General features: G+C 37.5%; 1 protein-coding gene across 1 annotated transcript in view; it reads right to left on the bottom strand.

Annotated features, from left to right (window-relative positions):
• The window catches only part of RAPH1 (Ras association (RalGDS/AF-6) and pleckstrin homology domains 1), a 58686-nt gene extending 51332 nt beyond the window's left edge, over positions 1–7354 (bottom strand). The window contains exons 1-3 of the mRNA XM_006889106.1: positions 7235–7354; positions 3253–3358; positions 1780–2282 (exon numbers count right to left, since the gene is read on the bottom strand). Of these exons, the coding sequence (XP_006889168.1) occupies positions 1780–2282; positions 3253–3358; positions 7235–7354 (729 nt within the window). The remainder of the gene's footprint in view (positions 1–1779; positions 2283–3252; positions 3359–7234) is intronic.
• Positions 7355–25554: the final 18200 nt, after the last annotated feature.

The raw sequence follows: 25554 nt of genomic DNA on the forward strand, positions 1-25554 counted from the left end.
TTGAAGCTCAACATCAAGAAAACAAAGATTCTCACCACTGGGCCAATTGGCAGCATCAGCATGGATGGTGAAGAGATTGAGATAGTTAAGAGTTTGAATTTGCTTGTCTCCACAATCAACACTCTTGGTAACAGCAGCCAGGAAATCAAGAGATGAATAGCATTGGGAAAGTCAGCTGTGAGGGACCTCTCAAAAGTACTGAAGAGCAATGACGTCAGGCTGGAGACTAAGGTGCGCCTGATCCGGGTTATAGTCTTTGCAATTATGTGCTATGCTTCAGAGTTGGATAGTGAATAGGGTTGATAGAAAGAGAATTGATGCCTTTGAGCTTTGGTGCTGGAGAAGAGTGTTGAATATACCCACAGACTGCTAGGAGAACAAACAGGTTTGTCCTGGAGAAGGTGAAGTTGGAATGCTCCTTGGAGTCAAGGATTCTGAAGTTTTGTGTGACATACTTAGGGCATGTTGCAAGGAGGGACTGGTCCTTGGAGAGGGACATCAAGTTTGGCAGAGCGGAGGGACGGCGAAGGAGAGGAAGACCCTCAATGAGATGGATCGATTCTGTGACTGTAGCAGTGGGAATAAGTGCATTTGAGATGGCTAGGCTGGCACAGGTTAGAACAGCGTTTAGAGCTCTTGTACATAGGGTCGCTATGAGTCGCAAACAACTTGATGGCACATAACAACAACAAAAACAATGGCAAGCACTAGAAACACAAGCTGAATGGAAAAAAAGTTGGGTTTATTTTCTTCTTGCTTTTACCCTAAAGGTGAATTGCCATTTCCCTGTTAATAATTTTTGTCAAACATTTGCTGGCTTTACTACATTGCAAATCAATTCTTTACTATCACACAAAAAAACCTCTCATGTTTTACAAATCTGTTCACATATCACACTCTCTGAACCAGGCTTAATGAAGAAGGCCAAGCAAAACTATTCTCTTAGCTCTATTTTATTTATGAGAAATTCATTTTCTGAAAGTAGCATGACTCATTTATGGTTTCACAGAAAGTGAATGGCTTTAAGCCTTTCCCAGGTTTATTTCCTAGTTTGCTCACTAAACTTTACAGGCAACTGAAGTCCTATCTGAAATTCTTTTATTACTCAGTTGCATATTGGTATCCCTGCCCATGAATATAATTAGATACCACTTGAGATGTATTTTTCTGGGGAAAGAAATATATTTTCTTGGTACCAAGTTTTCAGATTCCTAGAAAACTCCAGTTGTTCTTTCTACACTGTTTGGTTGATGATAAAATGGTATAAATCAACAAAAGTTGGAGTACACCAACTTTTGAAAAGTAGAATCTTGCAAGTCTAGAATTGTGATAAGTGGTGTTGTTCTCCTCCAATAAGCTGTTATTCTAAAATACAATTAAAAACCATTATCAACTTGGTAAGTATGGTGACTTTGCAAAATATCTTCAGTTATAAGAATGACATTATTTCAAAGAACTCACAAAAACAAAGAAGATGCTGAACGTCAATTTTCTTTGAGACACTGCTACAACTAATTAAAAACTTGGCTAAGGGGTATCTTCTACAAAGGCTTAAGTGTAAATAAGAAAGTAATAAGAAGTACCATATATTTACACAAATAACACACAGATTATAGATTACATATTAACAACACCCTCTTAACCTTTCTTCTCCATGTATTAGTTTCCTATGCACACAATAATGTGATAGCAAAAAAATACAGTACATTCTTTTACTATCATTTCCCTATACAAAACAACAAATACTAAAATGTTCAGGGGGAAAAGGTCTATACTTACCTCAGTAATTGGTTGCCCCTGATGTGTCAAATCCAGTTCTTGAGGGCGTGTTACTTTATCAATATCCAAAGAGTCCATGCTAGAAGTCGCAGAAGTGATGCTTGAACGGGAAGAGTTGCTAATAGAGTGTACGTCAGCATCACTCACGGTGCCTGCTGATGCTGTTCTTCTATGCTGATTTGTGACTAGGGGTTTGGAATCTTCTAATACTGATTGTTGAGCAGCTTCATCCATGCTCAAGGAGGCTTGTTCTAACTGTGCAGTGATGTCATCCAGAGAGTAGTTGGCATGTGAAGGTTTAGTAATCCTATTAGATGAAGAAGACAATCCTTTCAAGGTGCCATGTTTTGATGTATGCCGACTAGGTAACTTCTGAGTAGCTTTTATTTCTGTAATCTGATGCTTAGTATTTCCTGAACCAATACTGCTGAGCTCCTGCTCTATGGAGCAAAGGTCGGCCATCAGGGCATCCAGATCCACAGTCTCTCCCTGATTCAGAGCTTCTACAATGAAAACACACACACAATGTTTCTGGAACACAATGAATTAAAACTGATACATTCTACCCATTTCTAAAACGGCTTGCCTCTGGAAACTCTATGAACAGTACTTAGGTCTTTCATTCATAGGGTCCCTATGAGTCATTTACGACTTGATGGCACTTAACAACAACATCAACATGACGAGTCAGAATCATCCTGACAAGCAATGAGTTTGGTTTAGTCATAAATCAGTCAGTAAATGCAAGTAAAGAAACAAAAGATTTCACCCCATCAACTTTATACCAAAGTTAACTCAATAGAGTATTTGTAAAAAGCTTTGTGTTTGCTGTAAATGCCAAAAAAATTTAGAAACTATTCATTTTTAAAAATTTTTTTAGTAAGCAGAGCATAATTATGAAAGATAAAAAGAATGTAAAAATCTGACACTGCTCCCCAGTTTTAACCACATCTCCCATGCAACTTTTTACCAGAATCTCTAATAAGCTGTGAATATGACCAGCATCCTTGTAAAGATATTCAGATTGGCAGAGAAGGGAGAACATAAAAACTGGTGTATAAAAATCTGGAAAAATTTTAAAAAAAAAAAAAAAGTGGAAAAATCAGACCAGAACTTCAACTCCAAATAGGGCGGGGATTACTAAGAGAGTACACATAACATAAAGAGCATAACGACTGATTTTAAAATGACTGCCTGTAATGGCACTAGACTTTAAGGTCAATAAAGGAGAAAAAAAATCAACCCATACCCAAAGCACCAATGCAGTCATTATAACTCATGTAGAAAAAGATGTCAATTATTTTCTTTAACAACTTGAGTCTGTAGTATACATAAATCAAGAAATATGAGGATTCAATTGTAAAAATAGACACAGTTTTTATCTTGAGCTACTAGGAATTATAGCTGCATTGTTTCTATGTGATTGATATGACTTAGCAATCCATTTTACATTTATTTCCAATTACATCTTACCATTCAAGTTGTATACGGAAAAGCGGTAAGAAAAATTGGCCATGTTTGTTTCCCGATGAAGAGGAGGTCTTTTTACTGGTTCTGTGGGCTTGTCAGTATCCAAACTCTTAAAAGAAAAAGGGGGGGGGGAAATGAACATTTAATAGGTAATGTATTAAAAATCAGATTTTAATTACATATATAAGTGAGTAAAGTTTGTTTTATGATTAAAATGAATTATCATATAGTTAAGGAAGGGAGAATAGTAAGACTTGGTCTCATGTACTTCAGACACATTATCAGAAGCAACCAGGACCTGGAGAAAATAACCAAGCTTGCAAAGCAGAGACTCAGAAAAAAAACAGAAAAAGACACTTGGCAAAACAGACTGACAGTGGCGGCAACAAAGAAGCAAACATGGCAATGATGGTGAAGATGATAGAGAACCAGGCAGTGTTTTGTACACAAAGGTGCTGTGAGTCAGAGCAGCCTCAACAGCACTTGCCAAAGTTTTTCTAAGTAAGAACATTAAGGAAAGGTATAATTGGTTTTCACCAAATTCTGATTATAGTTATTTCAGTTTTTAGAAGTATGCTTTTAAAGCATATAAACACTTGAGGCTATCATAATTCAGGGCAAATTTTGTCTCAAACACATACTACACAGAAGACAATGACTTCACTTTATATGCTGTTGCTGTTGTTGCTAAGTGCCATCAAGTTGACTATGACTCACATGGACTCTATGAACAACAACGGATCCTAACCATGACCTATCCCGAGACATCCTCATTCTCTCGGATACACTTGCGCCCACTGATATTGTCAATCTGTCTTTTTGAGGGTCCTCCTCTCTTTGAATAACCCTTCACCTTACTAAGCTATGTATACGGATACGGTATGATAAGAGGTAGAAAAGAATCATGCCGAGAATTTTCTCGCTCCTCAAACATATTTGGTTTTGGTTCAGCCCAGTCTCATTTTAAGCATGAAGTATATTGAAGGTAAGGAACCGTTTTGGGTTCAAAATTAGCAAAACTCAATAACTTAACAGAGAATGTCTACACCTTCAAATAATGATGGAATATCCTTGTTCTTTTTAAATCTTATCAAGCCAAGTCACCCAAAGTCTGTCTTGAAACAAGGCTACAATTAAACTATTCTTCAGGGAAAGGATGACTTCTAAGTTATCTCACTGCCTTTTTAATGACACTTTTCTAACTTTTTACAACAAGAAAAACAAGATGTTTACTACAGAGAAATTCAGGGAAAAGGCCAGAAATTATTCAGTGTCAAGTCATTCAAATGCATTTGCAAAATAGGACTGATGTCTTATACTTTCTATTTATAATTATATAAAATGTGAATATAAAAAATATATATAAATTGAAAACCAATTAATTAAAACTATAAACAGATTCCTATTTAATACTATAATATACAGCGCTTAATAGACTTACTCTATTTGCAGAATCATGGAATTAGATAAAAATCCTATTTACACAGAGAGCTGTTGTTGTATACCATCAAGTAGAACCGACCCATAGCTGACCCTGCCGCGGATTTTCAGATGCAGTTAATCACACGGGAAGAGACTGCCCATCCTTCTGCAGAACAGCTGGTGGATGCAAACCTGGTATGTCTTCCGGATTGCAGTACAGCTTCTTAGAGGCGCTAGGCCACTAGAGCTCCCTACACAGAGAGCACCCATTCTATTTTTAGACATCAAAGGAAGGAGATCCACAACCCCTTCCATAATTTATTTAAAAATTTCCCAAAACACTCCTAGGAGGGTCTCCTTTAATCTCAAACCTGACCTTCCTGCTACAATATGAAACCTAATCCTACTCTAAGTAGAAACAGGAAAATAACAGGGTTTTGTATAACTTTAATATTTCTATGAATTCAAATAAACAAAGATATAATTACACAGAGTGTACACAATGAGGGCCAACAAAGAAGAGTGAAAAATACTCATTGGTGAAAAATAAATTAGGAATGTAGTTGTTGTTAGGTGCCACTGAGTCCACTGCTACAACGCAGCTACTCTATGAAAACCAGATCTGAACCTTGCCCTATCTTGCACCATCCTCACTATTTCTGATATGCTCAAGCCCCCTGGGAGAGTCAATGTGTGTCATCCATCATGTTGAGGGTAGTCCTCTCTTCCTCTGGTCCTCAACCTTTTCCAGCAGGATGTGTTTTCCCAAAGACCAGCTCCTTCTGACAACATGCCCAAAGCATGTGAGGATGAAGGGTCACCCTGGTTGCAATTCCTCCAAGACAAACTTGCTTATTTTGTCAGTCCATGGGATATTCAGTAATCTTTTCTAAGAACTCAAATCAAAAGCCTCGATTCTTCTTCTGTCATCTGTAGTCATTGTCAAATTTCAAATGCACAGCAAAAAACTGAAAAGACCATAGTTCAGAGCAGTGCATCTTTAAGTCTTTAAACTGACATATATGCCCTTTAGCACTTTAGGGAGGTCCTTGACTGCAGATTTTTCCAGTGCAACACATCTTTTGATTTCTTGACTGCTGTTACCAAAGGTAATAATGTGGATCCAGGTAAAACAAAATTATCAACCTCAATTTTTCTCTATCTATCTATCTATCTATCACAATGTTGCCTACTGGTCAAGTTGTGAGGATATCTGTTTTTCTGATGTTGAGACGTAATCCAACTCCTTGATCTTTTGCAGCTAGTGCTTTGCTTTCATTTTCAGAAAGCAAGGTTGTATATTCTTCTTCATATAATCCAGTTTCTTGAGTGACCTGCTCAGGATACCAACTAAATAGGTATGGAGAAAAGATACAACCCTTAGATATATTTTTCTTGATTTTAATCATGCAATGTTCTCTTGTTCTGCTCAGACAATAGGTTCTTGTTCTAGGTACAGGTATAGAATGAACAGTTAAGAGTTCTGGGATTCACATTCTTCTCAATGTTGGCCATAATTTGTTATGATCCACACAGTCAGATATCTAGCTTTAACTGCTTTGGATTCACTGAGCATTTGATTTAAAACCTATTAATCATCTCCCAGAAGAATGTACAAGTATACAAGGTTTTACAATATTCACTAATCACTTAAACCTAAATGTGCTTTAATATAAAGGGAGCTCTGGTGGCCTAGTAGTAAGGAGCTGAGCTGCAAAACCTACGGCATATGGATTGAATCTACCAGCTGTTCTGAGGGATAAAGATGGACAATCTTTTCCCATGCGATTCACTGTCTCTGTAAATCCATTGGAAGGTCAGCTGTGGGTCAATTCCGACTCCACAGTACACAACAACAACAACAATAACAACGCTGATGTACCTTGCATAGATGACAGTCTGAAGTAGAATACTAAAGTAAGTAAGAAATGTAATGATTAACTCATCATTTAAAAAAATGTTTTCCAAAGCATAAAGGCAACAACTTGTGAGCTACACCACACAACAGTTTTAAATTGGCTTTGTGTCTAATGGTAGGATTTTATAATATTAACCATAGACAACTTTTTGGTGAGTCTTTACATTCATGTCAAGAAATATAAAAGAGGAGGAGGATATGCTAACAACTGCCAGTTTTTGTCCACACATTTAACACTGTAATTTGAACTGAAATCCAGGGAGGTTTTATGTGTTTTGTCTAGTGTGCCAAGGAAGCAAAATTTTAAGGTTATAAACCAGCAAAAGGGTGATCTATGGTGGAGAAATACGAATTTCCTAGTCAAACTAGAACACTGGCCTGATACCCACTAACAGTTTCTTTTTGGGGTCCTTTTCTAATTTAGACAACAAAACCACACATTGCAGAATACCCCAACAAGTCAGTGTCTGTCCACATTTTGTTTCATGTGAGCTGTTTACGCTTCCCTTTCTTCCTAGCACAGAAATATATTGTGCACTATCCCTATTTTATATCCTTATCATCTTTATGTCTATTTGTTAAAATTTTAGTACACAGAGATGACTCCAAATTCTCAAGCAGTTTTTTAAAAACACTACTTCTAACCTGAGTTAATTTGTCCAGCTCCCCAAGCCAGGCTCCAAACATTTTGTCCAGGTCCTGATCTTCCTTGTCACTGTCTTCTTCAGCACCATGGTCAATTTCTTCGTCTGATAGCTGCTCCATCTGAAATAGACATTTGTGTAAAATGAGTGATTAGAGGTTACATGCCAAGGGAGTAGCAATCAATTAATCTATCAGTAAATGTGGGAAATACAGTCAGTGTGCCTTACTATTAATTTCACTCTGTCCCTTACATAACTCAAATGGAACTTGCTTTTATGAAACTATATGAAAACCCTCATAATATAAAAGGCAGTGTAGAGTTGTCATTATAACCTTTTTCAACAGTGAATAAGGGTTCTGGTTTCTCTGCATCCTCGCCAGCATTTGTTGTTTGGTATTCTGTTAAATTTTGCTAATCTTACTGGGGTAAGATGATATCTCATAGTTGTTTTGATTTGCATCTCTCTCATAGCTAGGGATTTTGAACATTTTTTCATGTGTTTGCCCATTTAGCACAGTTTCACTGTTGTTGGTTTTCTTGTCCACTCCAACAATGATGAAACTGTGCTAAATGGGTAACAGAGATCTGTAATGGAAGCAAAAAAATAGAATGTAGTTTAACTCAGTCTGAGAAGGGGGTCAAAGGAAGTGCTTCAGTAAAGATCAGAAGAACAAAGACAGACAGGAAGTCTCAGGTAATGAGATTAGGATACACAAAAGAATAAAGGTTTAAGAAAGAAAGGTATTTTCCAGTTTCCTTCTTCTGCAGAGCCACTGGTGGATTTAAATATTCAATCTGTTGATTAACAGTTGAGAGAGGAACCCATTATACTACCAAGGCTTCTACTGAAATGTTACGTGTGCCATCACGTTGGAATCAACACACAGATGATGCTTTATGGAGTTTTCAGAGGCTGTTAATTGTATGGAAGGACACTGGACCTCTTTCTCCAGTGGAAGAGCTGGTGGATTTCAACCACATGATTTTGGGTTGGCAGAGTATATCCTTACTAAGCCACCAGAGTTTCCTTATAGAAAAATATCCCCTAAACCCACAAAAACATTATGTAACATTGTTATTGATTGCCGTGGAGTCGAGCACAACTCTTAGCAACCTTATGAACAAAAAGCCTAAAGACTTTCTATAACTATCGTCATTTATCAAAGTTCATAGTTTCCAGAGGCATGTTGGTTAGAAGTGGATGCCACTCCTGCTTCCAAATGTATAATTTAACATTAGTATCCTGTGGTTATCGTACTCCAATTATCCTTCCTTTTAGAGACATGTTTTCACAGTTAAGAATTTTAAAGTTATTTAAAAACACCTACTAGTCTGATAAATAATTCCAGAGAAAAATGAGCTCCAGAGAAATGAGGAGAGAAAGACTTCCAGGTTCAAGAAGTGCCCCCAACTGTGTGTGCAAGATGCTACTGTTGCAAAATAAAAGCAAGAGGAAGGAAATCTCTACCAGACAAAAAGAAACAATAAGGGAAAAAAACTCTGTTAAATTTAATCACACACAGAAAAAGAGGAAGAGAGCCCATAAAGAGGAGAGAGGAAGTTTGAGCACAGAAGAAAATAGAAGTAGGATACAGCATGATGTAAGATAAAATGAGACCTTTGTGAAATGTTGGGCCACTAACTACTAATCTGAATGGTCTGAATTCACTCAAGTTTGTCTTGACCTACACCTCTATAATTTTAACAAAGGCCTTTTAAATCTGCTATGAGCAAAATGGTATTGAAAACTGCCAAAATGGGTGAAGATGGGGGAGAAATAAGCAGCTTTAAATGGCTGAAAAAGAATTTGCATGAATTTTTGAATTAAGACATTGGTCACACAAAAAAAAAAGACATTGGTCACATGTATATAACACCATTTTGATCAGGTTTTTTTTTTCTTTTAATATTGTTAGATCTTTATATATATGTGTGTGTATGAGTTTAAGGCACTACAAAAACTTTTACTCTTTGTTATCAAGCATATAACTTTCCCACTGCTTTATATGGTGTACTATTCTCTATGCATAAATCAGATATTTTTCTATAAATTGTTAGTGCAGGAGTGGCATCCACTTCCTAAACAACATACCCGGAAACTCAATGAACTTGATAAATGTTGACTGTTGTATAGGGGCTTCAGGCCTTTTGTTCATAGGGTCACTATGGGTCACTCTCGACTGGAGAACAATCAACAACAATTCATGCTTTTACACAGTTATTATATATTATCTAGGCAGCTTAGTTTGGCATCCCATGAAGGCTAAGAATATCAAGTTTCTCCCTAAAATTTTCATTTTTCCATTCCTCACAAGGTTTATGTTCCATACATAATCAGATTCTTTTCCTGAGTTTCCATGTGTACCTATTTTTAATAATTTTCTAATTTCTGTTCTTAATTTTAAAAGCAGATTAATGAAAGCTAAAGTAATAAATTGAAGTGTGCTCTTTGTACATCCAGCACAGAAGGACATTAAAAAATAATAATGTATTTCCTCAAAATATAGGTTTGTGTATGCACGCTACCTTTCCTGAAGTACATTTGCCTAGCTTACTAAATTAACATTTTAACTCTAATTTTTTCTTAATTAAAACTTTAATGTCTTAAAAAGAATTATCAGATAATTCTTTCTACAAGGTAAATGATAATTTCTAAACTTCAGAGGAAGAAATCAAGTAACTAACTTTTTTAAATTGGTTATTGTGTTTTTTCCGCCACCTTGGAGCCCGTGAAGGCCTCCTGGAAGCAGGACTTTTAAATCACAAAGATGGCTGGGAGGCCTTGGTGCAAAGCCACTTTTGCTGGCTCTAAAGGAGGTCTCCGGAACCAGAGGGAGCACACAGCTCTTCTTAAAATTGAAGGTGTTTATGCCCAAGATGAAACGGAATTCTATTTAGGCAAGACAAGTGCTTAGGTTTACAACGCAAAAAATAATACAGTGACTTCTGTTGGCAAACCAAATAAAACCAGAGTAATCTGGGGAAAGGTAACTTGTGCCCACGGAAACAATGGCATGGTTCAGGCCAAGTTTCGGAGCAACCTTCCTGCTAAGGCCATTGGACACAGAATCCGTGTAATGCGTATCCCTTGAGGATTTGAACTTATTGGAAAGCAAATAAAATTCTGGATTTGTGTTAAAAAAATGGTTATTGTCAAGTCAGTCAGAATTAAATCAGAATTCAGTCACAAATCAAAGGTTAGCACGTAATCAAAGAGAAAGACTACACAGAGACTTCAAGTTGGATTTTTAAGAAAGATGCTTTAGTTTTGAAAACGCCTGATGTAAATGTAAGGGAGTAAATGTTTATATCTTTTATTATTCTTTAACATATTTCCTAACCTCTTGTCAACAGTCAGCTACTAAATACTAGAGCTAATCAAATATCCTCCACCCAACAACATTCCTAGACAATATCTGCTTTCTATTTACTTTATCTCTAAGTGTAAAATTTCTTTATGATTTTTTAAAAATTTGTGTGTGTGTGTGTGTGTGTGTGTGTGTGTGTGTGTGTTTGTGTGTACCATCAAATTGGATCTGACTGGTACAGGAGGAGATGGTCCCTCCTTCTCCAGAAGAGCATCAGGTGGATTTGAACTGTGTACCTATGGGATTGCAGTGCAGTTTCTTGCCACTAGGCCACCAGAGCACCCTTAAATTTCTAAGAAAAGTCATGTTGAAACTCATTACTGAGAGAAGATATATTCAATACTGTCCTCTATATAATCAACTATACAATCAAAATTCACATTGATAAGCTGGAATTCTCACAAAGCGTAATTGCTAGTCATCAATGCTAGTGAGGCTGGAGACTAAGGTGCGCGTGATCCAGGCTATAGTCTTTGCAATTACGTGCTATGCATCGGAGAGTTGGACAGTGACTAGGGAATGATAGAAAGAGAACTGATGCCTTTGTGGTGCTGGAGAAGAGTGTTGAATATACCATGGACTGCTAGGAGAACAAACAGGTTTGTCCTGGAGAGGGTGAAGCTGGAATGCTCCTTGGAGTCAGGATTCTGAAGCTTCGTCTGACATACTTTGTGTATGTTGCAAGGAGGGACTGGTCCTTGGAGAAGGACATCATGTTTGGGAGAATGGAGGGACGGCGCAGGAGAGGAAGACCCTTGATGAGATGGATAGATTCTGTGACTGGGGTGGTGGGAACGAGTGTGTCTGAGATGGCGAGTTTGGAACAGGACAGAACGGCGTTTAGGGCTCTTGTATATAGGGTCACTACGCGTTGCAAGTGACTCGACGGCACATAACAATAACAAGTGCCAGAATAAGATTTTTTTCTGATTCTATGCCCTCTTTTTTATTTCCATGACCACAATCTTGATTCAGATCCACACATCTTCATCCTCATAATTCCAGCAACTTCCTAAGGGATCTCTCTTCTTTAATTCATCACTGTCAGACTAATCTTCCTCTTTAAAGGCTCCATATGCAACCTTATTTTCCACCTTTCAATCAGCCTAAACTACTAGTCTTCAAAACCAAGCCATCTTTCCCAACTTAGCCATTGTTCATGGTTTTCAACTTGACTGCAACAATCTCAACTTACAGAGTAATTATGGCTTGCATGTCTCTCTGCCCTCAAAATCTTACCAAAATAACAGTAAGTAACTAGAAGAAAGGATAAAGTTCTAAAGGCCCTGGAAATAGGAAACGGCAAAGGCATCAACAGATCAGAGATTTAGATACATATTCTTGTGGGATAAAAAGCAGGTAATATCATACAGAGGACAGTCAAGCATTTTTGTTTAACAATCTTAAACACATCAAAAGACTTATCATATTGGGGCAAGTCTGCTATAACGGACTTCCCTAAAGTGCTGAAGAGCAAGGAAATTCGTTTAAATACTAAGTAAGGCACACCTAGTTCAAGTAATGGTGTTTTCACTTGTATGCCTCTGAAGGTTGTCCAATGAATAAGGATGACAGAAGAATTGATGCCTTTTAGTTGTGGTGTTGGCGAATAGTACTGAATATCCCATGGGTTACCAAAAAAACAAACGACTATATCTTGGAGCACATGTGCCTAAGAAACAAGGGCTGTAGAACTTTTCTCACAACCTTTTGTTTGGCATGCTATGAGGATGGGTCTGTCACACTTCAAAAGGTGGGGTCAGTGTAAGAGAGGAAGTTCTCTAACAAGATGGATTGACAAGGTAACTCTAACTAAGGACTCAAGTATGCTGGAGATGGTGAGGATGGCACAGGACAAGGCCAGGCTCAGCTCTGTTGTTCATACAGTATGAATCACAGTCGACTCAATGGCTCATAACAATAGCAATGTGCCAATTACGGCTATAGAAGCTCACGCTTCAACTATTTTTTTAAAAAGTGTGGGACTCGCTCTGGCTGAGTTTAAACTACAATATTGTTGACTGTAGTCAGTGAGAAAAATACTAAAACACCAAACACTAAAAAAAAATAGTGACAGGTATGGTACAAACAACTAAATTAAAGTTGTGGACAGACTGTCCAGGTCGATTTGGTGAGTCACAAAGTCCTCTCTGAGTTGTTAAGTACCATCAAGCTGACTACAAGTCACAGTGGCCCTATGAACAGCAGATCTGAACTCCGCTCTATCCTGACCATCTCTGACACACTTGAGCTTACTCTTCCAGTCACTGTGTCAGTCCATCTTGTTGAGAGTCAAGTCTTCCTTCACAGATCCTCCACCTTTTGAAGTCTGATGTCTTTATTCAAGGATTCGCCTCTCCTAACAATATATGCCCAAATTACATGAGATGAATCCTTGTCTCTAAGGAGCAATCTGGTTGTACTTGCTGCTCCAAGACATATTTGTTTGTTCTTCTGGCAGTTCCCGGGCTATTCAGCACTCTTCTCCAACACTACAACTCAAAGGCATTGATTATTTTTCTGACATCCTTATTCATTGTCCAACTTTAGCTGCAGAGCAAGTAACTGAAAAGTCTATCGTTTGGATCAGTTGCACCTTAGTTTTCAAACCGACATTACCACTCTTCAGCACTTTGGAGAGATCACTCTCTGGGTAGTGCTATTTAAACTGAAATATGAGCAACATTAAGAATCAGCCATTCCAAGATCAAAGTATTCAAAGTAGTGAGCACCAAGTTTGGTGTGGCATGGAACAGAAAGGAAGATGAGTTTGAAGAGACATGAAAAGGAGTGAAAAGTGATTTAATCAGAGATAAGCAGGGGCCAGCTGATAAAAGGATTAAATTCTACCACCTGGGGCCAATGATAAGTCATTCCTCACAAAACAACTTAGAAAATGTGAGAACTGCTTTTAAAGGAGTCAGAGAGGGTAGAATAGGAAAAGGGATGTGTGTGGGAAGAAAATAATGATCTGCAGAACGCAATCCATTCATTCCACATGCCAACATTCTCAGGGAATTTTATTTGCTTTCAGGCTGACTTAAACAGAAACAAACAACTCTCTTAAATACAGGTTGTGGCCAATATAAACACCAACAGTAGCCAGATGATAGCCCAAAAGAAGTAGTGGGTCAGAGAACAGGAGGGCACAGCTCAGCTAAGGAATAATAATAATAATAATAATAATAAAATAATCTGGAATTAAATTGTGGTAGTATAGACATAAATTGCTGAACTGCATTTTTAAAAGGGTTAATGTTATGCACACAAAGATACACTGATATCACACACAAACACATTCTCTCTCTTCCCCTCCCTAAAAAGTTTAAGTACTGTGCTTGTTAAAAGATGAGTTAGATACTACTTCCTCTGAGAGATCCCTGAACTTTGTACCTGTCCATGGCATCTGTAGCCAGCCTTGTGTCATATGGTGGTTATTTGTGCACTAGACTTATCACATTCCACACACAACTAGATTGCAAGCTTCTGGGAAAAGAGAGACTTAAGGTTCACATTTTCATTTCTGAACAAGTACAGACCGTATTTTTTCCTGATCTGAATTTCAACATTTTCCTGCCACATAGATCTAATCTAAAATGACTCAAAACTAAAGAGGACCAAAATAAAGTCCTATTTGCCTTTTAAATGGTAATTTTTTTTCTAATTGTTAATAAAATGGATTTAAAGAAACATTTAAAAATAAATTTCATTCTCAATAGATAAATTATTTTGGACAATCAGAGAAAATTCAACAATGCACTTTGGCTTCAGCACAGTACCTTTATTATCTTGTCTTAATGAAACTGATTTGGCTCACAGCTATCCCACTGAACAGAGTAGAACTGCCCACTAGGTTTCCAAGGCTGTGATATTTATGGGAACAGCTGGTGAGCTCACAGGCTGACCTTTCTGGTAAGCAGTCAGGCATTTTCCTGCTGCACCACCAGGGCTCTTTTATGTCTAGAAGGCTAAACGTAGGGATATCATTTAATTAATATGGCATGGTGTCATGAAAAATATCATGTGACAATATGAACCACTTGTAAAAATTAATAAATCAATAATACTAAGTTCCTTTACAGTGATGGAAACCCAATTTACTAATTTTAAGCAAGTAATCTTACCAAACTCAAAGCATAGGGAAGTTCATAAATTATTAGTATCTCTTTTCTACTTTTTTTTTTTTCTTCATTTCCTTCACCTCCTCTAATCCCCTTCCCAAAACCTCATCCTAAACGTCTCTATATCTGCTCTAAAACTTGCTTACAGTTTTCCGGATCTTCTTTCCCTATCAATTGTTGTTGCTGTTAAGTGCCATAGTCACAGATGACCTATAGCGACCCTATGAACAAAAGTCTTGAACACAAAACTTTCATCTATTTTCAAAGTTCATAGAGTTTCCGGAGGCAAGCTTTTTTTGGAAGTGGATGCCACTCCTGCTTCCAAGCCCATTTTGTCCCATCAATTCTCTAAGGATCTCGCAAAGGAGTCACTTCCAATTCTTACAAAAGGAAAGCCAAAATCTACTCGGTTGCCAAATAAAAAATTAACCAAAGGATATTTAACCAAGAATCAACCAAAAATTCTAGGACAAAAGTCAAGGTAGGGGAGAAATTATGTCTACTCCTAAATCTTACATATTGTAATTCTCTCCATTATCAATGTATTGTTTCACTATTTCATTCTAGCAGGAGTCAGAAATCTAACCAAGGAATAGATCATTATTCCTGATAGTAATAGAACAGTAATTTAAATAAATATAATTCACTAGTCATCTCTGACTACAACCACATGAGACACTTTCAGTGAGAACCACTGAGCCTGATCAACTCCCAGAACCATTCTGAAACTCAAAATCTCATTGCCTTCAAGTCAAAACTGCTTACTTTTCTTACCATTTTGATTAAAATATGATATTTTCCCTCAATAAATTTTTATTCAAAACCAAACCAGGCATTATGTTTGTAAGCACAATGAATTAGAGAGTTCTAAGTAGACATTCAATTTATATGTTGAGTAAATAATTTGAGAAGCTGAACTATAGGCAGAATTATGTGGCATCAGTATTAGAGGGAGGGTCATTAACTTTTGTTATACAGAGTACACAACCTTGTTTCTCAAAGTACAAAGGATGTGATTCACTTCCTGAAGATAAAAGATTAGTCTTCAGTGTGGATTATACAGAACAAAATGAAAATAAAAGTCCTGAGAGTTGGATCAATAGGCCACATCATAATAAATGGAGGAAAGACTGACATTGTCAAGGACTGCACTTTACTCGGATCCACATTCAACACTCATGGAAGTAGTAGTCAAGAAATCAAAAGACATACTCCGCTGGGCAAATCTTTAAATAAGTCAAAGACTTCTTTAAAGTGCTAACTAGTAGGGATGTCAATGTAAAGCCTAAAGTGTGCCCAATCCACGCCACTATATTTTCAATTGCTTTGTATGCATGTTAATAAAGTAGCACAATGAATAACGAAGACCAAGGCAGAATTGATTCTTCTGCAATGTGGTGTCTATACAGAATATGGGCTGCCAAAACAACAAGCAAATTTGTCTTGAAAGAATGGAGAATAAAGTATTCTTTGGGAGAAAGAATGATTGAAACTTCTCTCATATACTTTGGGCATCTTATTAGGAGGGGCCAGTCCTTGGAAAAGACAGCATGCTTGGTGAAGCAGAGGGTCAGCAAAGGAGAGGAAGACCCTCAATGAGATGCACTGACATAATGACTCCAACAATGGGTTTGGGCACAGTGGAGATTGTGAGCACCACACAGGGATCAGGTGTGGTTTCGTTCTGCTGTATCAGCAGGAGTTGGAAAGAGAACTCTGGTAGGTAAGGAGTTTTGCTGCCAACCCAAAGGGATGGGTTCAAATCCACCAGCTGTTTCTCAGGAGAAAGATCACTTCTGAAAACCTGCTGGAAGGTCAGCTATCAACTGGTTCTCACTTGACAGCACATAACAAAGAAGGGGAAATGATTCTATATCACCTAAAAATAGTAGACATGGTTACTGCTCTCATGAAATAAAAACATTCTCTACAATTCTATGACAAAATAGTACTTGTACAATCTGAATTTAAAATTAATGTGCTTACACATTATAGATTTTAAATTGAAGTATTTTTCATAACAAACACACGTGTGTACTTCTCAGAATAAATACTTTTCTTCCCTTACATCATAAACCCATTGTCATCAAGTGGATTCCAACCTAAAACAATCCTAAAGTTCAGAGCAGAACTGCCCCATAAGGTTTCCAATGCTATAAATCAAGCCACCAGAGCTTCCTTTATATCCTAAGAAATCAGCACATAGCTGTTGAAATAAAAATCTAAAAATATCTAGGTATTGTATTTTGGAGGGAGAGGTGGATAAAGGAAATGGGGAAGATCCGGTGTGAGAAACAATGCAAATGAACTTTGTAAGTAAACTAGTATAAAATATTTATTAAAAAACCAAGGTATTATATTTTCCTTTAACTAGATAAGATTAGGTATAGAGAAAGGATACAATCCTGATGCATGCCTTTCTTACTTTTAAACCATTTTATTCCCTTCAGCTTCTCCAACAATTCCTTCCACAGATGTAGTCAATCTGATTTCTATGCAGACCATTTGATGAGGTTCATTTGTGTTTTTTTAAAAAGGTTTAATTGTGACGAATAAATCACTGAACATACAAAATTTGATCATTCTATTACCAGCCTCATTTCTGTCACCAAGTCCATACTTTCCAACTGTCACTTCCCTATCATTTCCAACTTTTGCATCCCAGTCACAAATTATCATTCACATATCTTGACTGCATATTTGGTCAATTTTGGACTGAAAAATTTTATAAAAGTCTTCAGTATCCTCCTCTTACTTTCATTCCCAGAAGGTTGTCTGATCCAAAGTGGCCAAAGCCAGTCCTGCTCATTTCACTAATGCCTAGAACGTCAATACTCATGCACTCTATTTCATTTTTCACAACTTGAGTTTTCCAACATTCCTACTTTGTACATCCTATGTTCCAGCTATTAAGGGATGTTTATAGCTGTTTCTCCTCATTGTGACTGCTTTCCAAACTGGGCTCTACTGCTAATACTGTAATTATATATGTTCCCCTATTGTTTATAGAGTTTTCAGAAGCCTGCTATTTCAGAAGTGGATGGCCAATCCTTCTTTCTACTCTGTGATAATATGGGAGCGCTACTAAAATCTGTGCACCATGGGTGACCTCTCTGGCATGACACACTGGTGGCACAGCCTTTAGCATCACAGCACCCACAATATATCTCAGTACAGCAAACTGGCAAACAAGTGCTGTACTAATTAGAACAATGATAAGAACACAGATACTCAAGCTACAAAGTAATAGCAATATGCAGATCACAGCCAGAATACAAACTGACAGTCTCACAGTTTAAGAGGCTTCAAGTCTGAATCCTAGGTACCAGCTCTAGAGAAGATTTTCTCTCTCTGGCAATTCTGGAGGAAATGTCCTTGACTCTGGGCTTCTGCTTGTGGACCATCTTCCCATGGCTTAGCATTTCTCCTCTTCCATCTGAGGCAGATAGCTGCACAGCAGGACAGTGTCCCAGGTGAGGGCAATGGATCTGGTATACTGGTGCTCCTCACTCCAAAGCAGAGATGGGAGGAAGGCCCTTTCTTCCTTGCCACTTTCTGCCTGCTGTAAGCCCAAGAACTGTCAAAGGGCCAAGGCTTCTACTTGAATGGAGACAGAGCTAGGTGGACGATCCTTTCTTCCTTGCCACTGCTAGCATACTATTAAGCTCAGGAGCTGTCAGCAAGGCTAGGTGGAAACTGAAGGGTTGGGGGATTCAGGATCTGAAGACTACTCATCAACAACCTTCAGTATGCAGATGACACAACCTTGTTTGCTGAAAGTGAGAAAGACTTGTTGACTTGAAACAGGGGCACATCTTGTCCCCATACCTTTTCAATCTGTATGCAGAACAGATAACTTTAGGAAGCAGGGTTTTAAGGGGAGGAGTATGGCATCAAGACTGGAGGGAGACTCATTAACAACCTACAATATGCAAATGACACAACCTTGTTTCCTAAAAATGAAGACCTGAAGCACTTGCTGCAAATGGTCAAGTAGTCTTCAATATGGATTGAAGCTAAACATCAAGACAAAGATTCTCACCACTGGACCAATTGGCAGCACCATAATAGATGGAGAAGAGATTGAGGTTGTTAGCAATTACAGCTTGCTCGGATCCATAATCAACACTCTTAACACTAGCAATCAGGAAATCAAAAGACAAATTGCATTGGGAAAATCTGCTGTCATGAACCTCTCCAGAATGCTTAAGAGCAAAGCTGTCAGTCCAGATACAAAGGTGTCCCTAATGCAGACCATGGTCTTTGCAATTACTTGTTACACTTCAGAGAGTTGGACAATGACGGATGACAGAAGAATACATGCCTTTGAGTTGTGGTGCTGGAGCAGAGTCTTGAACATATCACAGACTACCAAGAAAACAAATAGTTTTGTCTTTGAGAGAGTGAAACCAAGTCTCTCCTTGGAGGCTAGGATTTTGAAGCTCCACCTACCTCACTTATTTTGGGCATGTGGTCAGGAGAGATTGGTCATTGGAGAAGGACATCATGCTCAGAAGGGTGGACAGACAGTGCAGGACAGGAAGACCTGGAGGAGATGGATTGATACAGTATCTGGGGCAATGGAGGCTGGTGTGTTGGAATTAGTAATACTGGCTCAGGACAGGGAAGGGTTCGGAGCTGCTGTACACAGGGTCACTATACATCACAGACGACTCAATGGCATATAACAACAGTAACATTCTATGACAAGTTTGGAAGCAGGAGTGGCATCCACATTCTAAACAACATGCCTCCGGAAACTCTATGAACTCGACTTGAGGTAATCATTAACAACATACTATAGGTCTGACGGCTTAGTAAAAAGCTGCACTGCTAACAAGAAGGCATGCAGCTCAAATCCATTGGCTGCTCTGCAGGAGAAAGACAGATGGGCAGTCTCATCCATGGGATTTACTGCCTCTGAAAACCCACTGGAGGGTCAGTTATGAATCAGTTTCAACTCGTTGGTACATCACAACAACAACAACACATGATTAGGGAGCCCTGCTGGTGTGGTCTGCAGGGACTGTGCTGCTAACCCAAGGGTGATGTACCTCTGTCAGTTTGACTCCACCAGCTGCTCTGTGGGAAAAGGAATAGGTTCTGACTCGACAAATTTTCAAGTTATACAGTATTACCAAAAATTAAGCACAATTGTAAAAATGCTCACAGGAAGTAAAGCAGTCGTGGGTTCTCTAGCCAAATAATTAGCTAAGCAGATGTCATAACACAGGAGTTAATGTACTTTGGGCAATTCCCCAGTATCAGACAGTCTTACAGCCAGGACATTTAACATTTCTCTGAAGAAAACATTTTTATCCTGCTGTGAATAAACATAAACAATGCTTTTATTAAAAATCTGTGTTTTTACAAAATACCCTTTACTTTTTTATTAGAAACATTTCTCAGTGGACGTTTGCATGAATATAATTTATGTGAATTTAAAAGTTTCACTATAGAATCTCATAGTACTTCTAAGAACTGTATTTAAAATATATTAAAGATGGTAAAGAATTAGTAAATCACATAAAATCATGGTTTGGGGAAGATACAGCACAACTGGAACATTACTAATAACAAGCATTTATTCACTCAAATTTTGGAGAGTTGTCTGGTAAATATCTAGCAAATGTGGACATTATATGTGGTGTGAGCACTCAATGCAATTGGCTGCAAATAAAACACTTGGAGGTTCAAATCCACCCAGAGGCACCAAAAGGGACAGACTCCATATCAAAAAACTCAGCCACTGAAATCCCTATGGAGCACAGTTATACTCTGACACAAATGGGGTCATCATAAGTCAGAACTGATTCAATGGTTAATTAGTTTTTTCTTGGTTATGTTTTAGATTTTGCTTTAAAATGTCTCAACATTAAAAACAGAAATTTATCTTAAAAAGACATTTGTGCACAAATATACATATCTAGGCAACAAACAAAAAAACCCCAAAGAAACTAATCCTCAAATAAACTGGGAAGGAAGGGAGAGTGGTGAGAAGTCCATTCTGGATTATACTGTTGTTGTTAAGTGCCATGAGTCGCAGGCGACTCATAGAGACCCTAAGAAGCAAAGTCCTCGATGCCTGGGTGCCTTTCATCCTCTCTCCAGGTGCATAAGGTGTCTGGAGGCAAGCTACTATGGAAGTGGATGCCACTCCTCCTTCCCAGCTTGTTTTAATCAGAGAGCTCCACCCAACTCTCTGTCCGCATTGGGTAGCCAACCATTAATGCATATGACACATGAGTGTAATCAGTCTAATCACATTTGACACATCAGTATAATCCTGTAGATGTTGCAAATGTTCATTTATAGTCATTAGAAAATGCTAAAGATATTAATGAAAAATAAACCAAATTACACATACAATAATGAGATAGAAAAAGAACGGGATATGTAAATAAAAACACAAACACATACACAAGAAAAGATAGTAATTTTAATCACTCTTGGGTGGCATAATTATGTTCTGATTTCTTTGTTACGCATTTCTAGTTTTGTATATTTCCAATAATCTTGTAAACAGAGGTGGGAAAGAACAACTTACAAATCACTAAACTAAAAATTGTTGGTTAAAAAAATATACTCTAGGGGAGCTCTGGTAGCCTAGTGGCAAGAAGCTGCAACTACAATCCCAGAGGTGCACGATTCGAATCCACCAGATGCTCTGCCGGGGAAGGAGGGGTAATCTCCTCCTGTACCAGTCAGATCTGATTTGACGGTACATGCACACAAAAATAATAAAGTAAAAAAAAAAATTTTGAAGGAAAAAAAAATACTCCGAATAAATCATTAAAGATCTTTACTTTGTATTCCAAATTTATCAGATATATTGATAATGATAAGAATCTTTCAAAATTAATATTCACAACTACACAAGCAAAAGAATTGTGCCCAAAACTATACAGTTGAGTAGACTTCTGATTTTGGGTTTCCAAAGATAGCTATTTACTTGACTCTATCTCTAGCACTGTCATATAATTACTATTACCTTTTATAAATACACTAAATAGTGTATGTCATATGGAAAATCTCTTTAACAAATGTAGTATTATAGCACTGAAATATGTGTAAACAACAATTCGGCTATAAGAAATTATATAAATAACAGGGTACAGGCAACTAGATGGCACATAGCAACAGCAACACATAGTATTTAAATTATTCAAAAGAATGACCTCATAAAACAATGATTTATTAGTTATAAAATAAAACGGCAGCCTAATAAGAGTTAGGTGGTGGTCTAGTGGTAAGAAGCTGTTCTTCAATCCCGAAGGCATATGATTTAAATTCACCAGCTGCTTCACAAGAGGTTGTGCAATCTCCTCCTGTGCGAGTGACTCTGAAAACCCAGTGGAGGGTCAGCTCTGAGTAGGTACTGACTTGACAGCACAACAATGAAGGTTAGATAATAATTCAGAAAATAATAGAATATATAATATTTAAAAGAACAATTCCAAAGTTCCTATAACTTTCAATGACTACCATCTCTAGGATAAAAATATCATTATCAAAATATGCATATAACACTATAATGGTAATAGCATGGCTCTACACTACTCTGATACCCATTCACGCATCAAATCCTGTTATGCTGCTTTACAAAAATGGAGAAAGACAAAAAGGAAAGAGATCTTCAGGCGATAGAATAATCTTGTATTTTGACTGTCAACAGTTTGTTACACAAATTTACACATGTGAAAAGGTAGTACCTTAAACTCTTGTACAAACACTATACCAATATCACTTTCCCATTATTGACAGTACACTATAGTTAGATATAACCAATGGGGAAAAGTGGATAAAGGTATACCAATCTCTACATGCTGTATTTATAACTTTTTGTCAATCTGTATGCATGTCTAAATAAAAAACTCAAATTCTTTTAATTTTATTTTCAAAACCAAAAATTACCAAGAAATAAAACTCCAGAGGAAAATCACTCAAGCAACAGGTTAAAGAAAAATGTCAAGACTATCATTAAACTATTTTATGCTTTTTAGAGAACAGGTATTTTATAAAAGTTATATTCCAAGTTTTGGCTATATATATGTATACACCTACTGTTCTTTATATTTCAATTTAATGACTAATTGTTATCAAAGAGCCAAGAGTTTACAGGAGTCTGCTAAACAACAGGGAAGAAAGAAAATTCAACTTGGTTGAATTTTCAGTGGAAATTAACTGTATAGAAACAGTAAAATTTCTATAAATAGAGTAATCTGAAGTTATATCTGGAGTCACTGAAGTAATACTAGAAACTGCAATCAGGCATTTGATCCCAAATCCTTAATAGTTCTGTTCTTACATTTGTTTTTATGGGCTTGTATTTTTCCTCTGTCAAAAGAAAAGACCAAAACAAGTAAAATATTAACTGAAAAGTAATTTTTATTAGGAAGTGAATTCACTTCCGAGAGGTTAAAAAAAAAATAAAAAAATCAGTGAGATGGATAACTCCAGGTAGATGAAAGTATTTTACTCAGTTCTTTTCCTTAATTTCACTGGTTCCTTTTAAGGCATATCTCAGAGACATTGAGGATTTAGGCCCAGACCACTAAAATAAAGCAAATACTACAACAGAGTCAAATGATTGTTTTTGTTTGTTTCTCAGTACATACAAAAGGGAGCTCAAATGACTGAGTGGTAAGAAACAGTGTTGCCTACCTAAAGGCACATAGCTCGAATCCACCAGGTGCTCCATGGGAGAAAGATGGGCACTCTCTTCCCATGCTAGGATTTACTGCTTCTGAAAACCTGCACCACCAGAGCACACAAAAGTTAAATTTACACTATACTGTATTACGTGTACAACAGCATTGTGGGGAAAGTCTGAAATGTTGACAAAATTACAAAAATGGGACAGAGAAACAAGAATTGAGTACAAGTTGTTAAAAAATGGTACAAATTAAAGGGTTGCAGAAATCATGTTTGTTAAAAAAAAAAAGTCAATAGCTGTGAAGTGCAACAAGGTATTCCTGTTTCCTTTGTATCCCACCTTACTCTCCTCAATCACTAGTAAACAGTCCTTGAACTCTAGGTGTTCACCCAGCACTGTGAAACACCCTTAGGCATTGTTAAATCTAACACCTTACATAACAGAATATAACTCTTTCCCTTCTCTAACATGGAGGGTTTTCTAGTCTGTAATCTTTCAAAACCAGAAAATGAAATTCACAGCACTCCAGTCAGAACTGGCTCCCATCTGACCCTACAGTGAATTTTCATAAGCTCTAAACAGCACAGGAGGAGAAGGCCCATCTTCTTCTCTGGGAGCCACTGGGGGAGTCAAGCCTTAAGGCACTACCTCTGGTTCGCAGCACAGCTCCCTAAAGATTATGCCATCAGAACTGTGCTCGCTTCGGCAGCACATATACTAAAAAAAAAAAAAGAACTTGGTCTACTATCGTAAGAGGAGCAAAGTGCCTGGTTGTTCTGACTGTTAGCACTGCGTATAAGTTTAACTGCCAACCTCTTGGTTAGCAGAGAGGGCTGCTAATCAGAAACCTGGCAATTTATTATCTACCAATCATTCCATGCGAGAATGAAGAGCAGTCTATTCTCATAAAGACTTATCCTCTCTGATGAAAGCTGTTCTGAGTTGGGCAGTAACTGGTTTTTATTTTCTACTGACATTCTATGGTAAAATGTACTTTTTAAATGATAGTTCATGAACACTAGGAAAGGCAGAAAGGTAAAGTGCAAGTCAAATATGGGAAAGTAGGAAAGAATAAGAAGTTATTTAGCACACGAGAGAAAGGTGAAACCTCAAGAAGTTTATTCTTGTCTCATGACCCCATGAAAGGCTAAAGAATGGACAAGATAAAGTACTTTCAAAAAGAGAAAAAAAATAATGCCATTATAATTATAAACAGGTAGGCAATATCACTGCATTGACTAATAAACTAAGAGCTCTGAAAATATCAGCAAATAGGAGGGTTGGGGTTTTTTTACAGTTCTACTGCACATTTTCCTGCGCCTTAAAATCAAGAGAAACTCTACAAGCACTTTGAGGCCTTCACTTATTTCTAATAATCACAGTGCACACCATGGCTAGAAGGCTAGCAGAGGAGTTGAAAGAGATCCTCCTAAGACACAATGTCTGCCTGACAACTAAGGTCAGGACAGGAAACTTCTGAAATGCCAATTTAACAAACAAAAAAAATTTGTAAGCAAATCTGTATAAAAGAAGAAGATGGGGGGAGAGGGGGTAAGCCAAGTTAAGAGAGTAAACCAACTCAGAACCTTTTATTAACGTCTGACAAATGATGGAGCACAACCAAAGAAAGAATTACTGTGTATCTTTTACATTACATTTGTACCTTTGAAACTACTTACATTTTTAAAAAGTTACATGAAAAGCAAGAAAATATGACCCCTCATCATGGGTGTAAAGGGTTAATGAAACCTAATCTAGAAATGGCTCAATTTTCAAGTTTTAAGAGACGAATTTTAAAATAACCACCATAAAAGTTGTTGGATGCCATCAAACTGGAACTGACTCAGAGCTGACCCTCCAGCAGGTTTCAGATTGCCTATCCTTATGGGGCAGCTGGTGAATCTGAACCATGTCCTTTGGGATTGCAGCGGTTTCTTACCACTAGGCCCCCAGAGTTTCCTATAGGTATAAATAAACAGTGTCCGTAAAAAGACTAAGGTGCAGCTGATCCAAGCCTTTTCAATTGCTTGCTATGCATCTGAAAGCTGGATGATGACTAAAGATGACAAAAAACAATCGATGTCTAAGTTGTGGAGATGGAGAAGCAAACTGAACTGGCCATGTACTGCCAAGAGAACAAACAAGCCTGTTCTGGAGAAAGTGAAACCAGGATG

This window comes from Elephantulus edwardii, unplaced genomic scaffold (assembly GCF_000299155.1).
Source record: "Elephantulus edwardii isolate Elephantulus edwardi_28Jun2011 unplaced genomic scaffold, EleEdw1.0 scaffold00075, whole genome shotgun sequence".
Taxonomy (NCBI): Eukaryota; Metazoa; Chordata; class Mammalia; order Macroscelidea; family Macroscelididae; genus Elephantulus; species Elephantulus edwardii.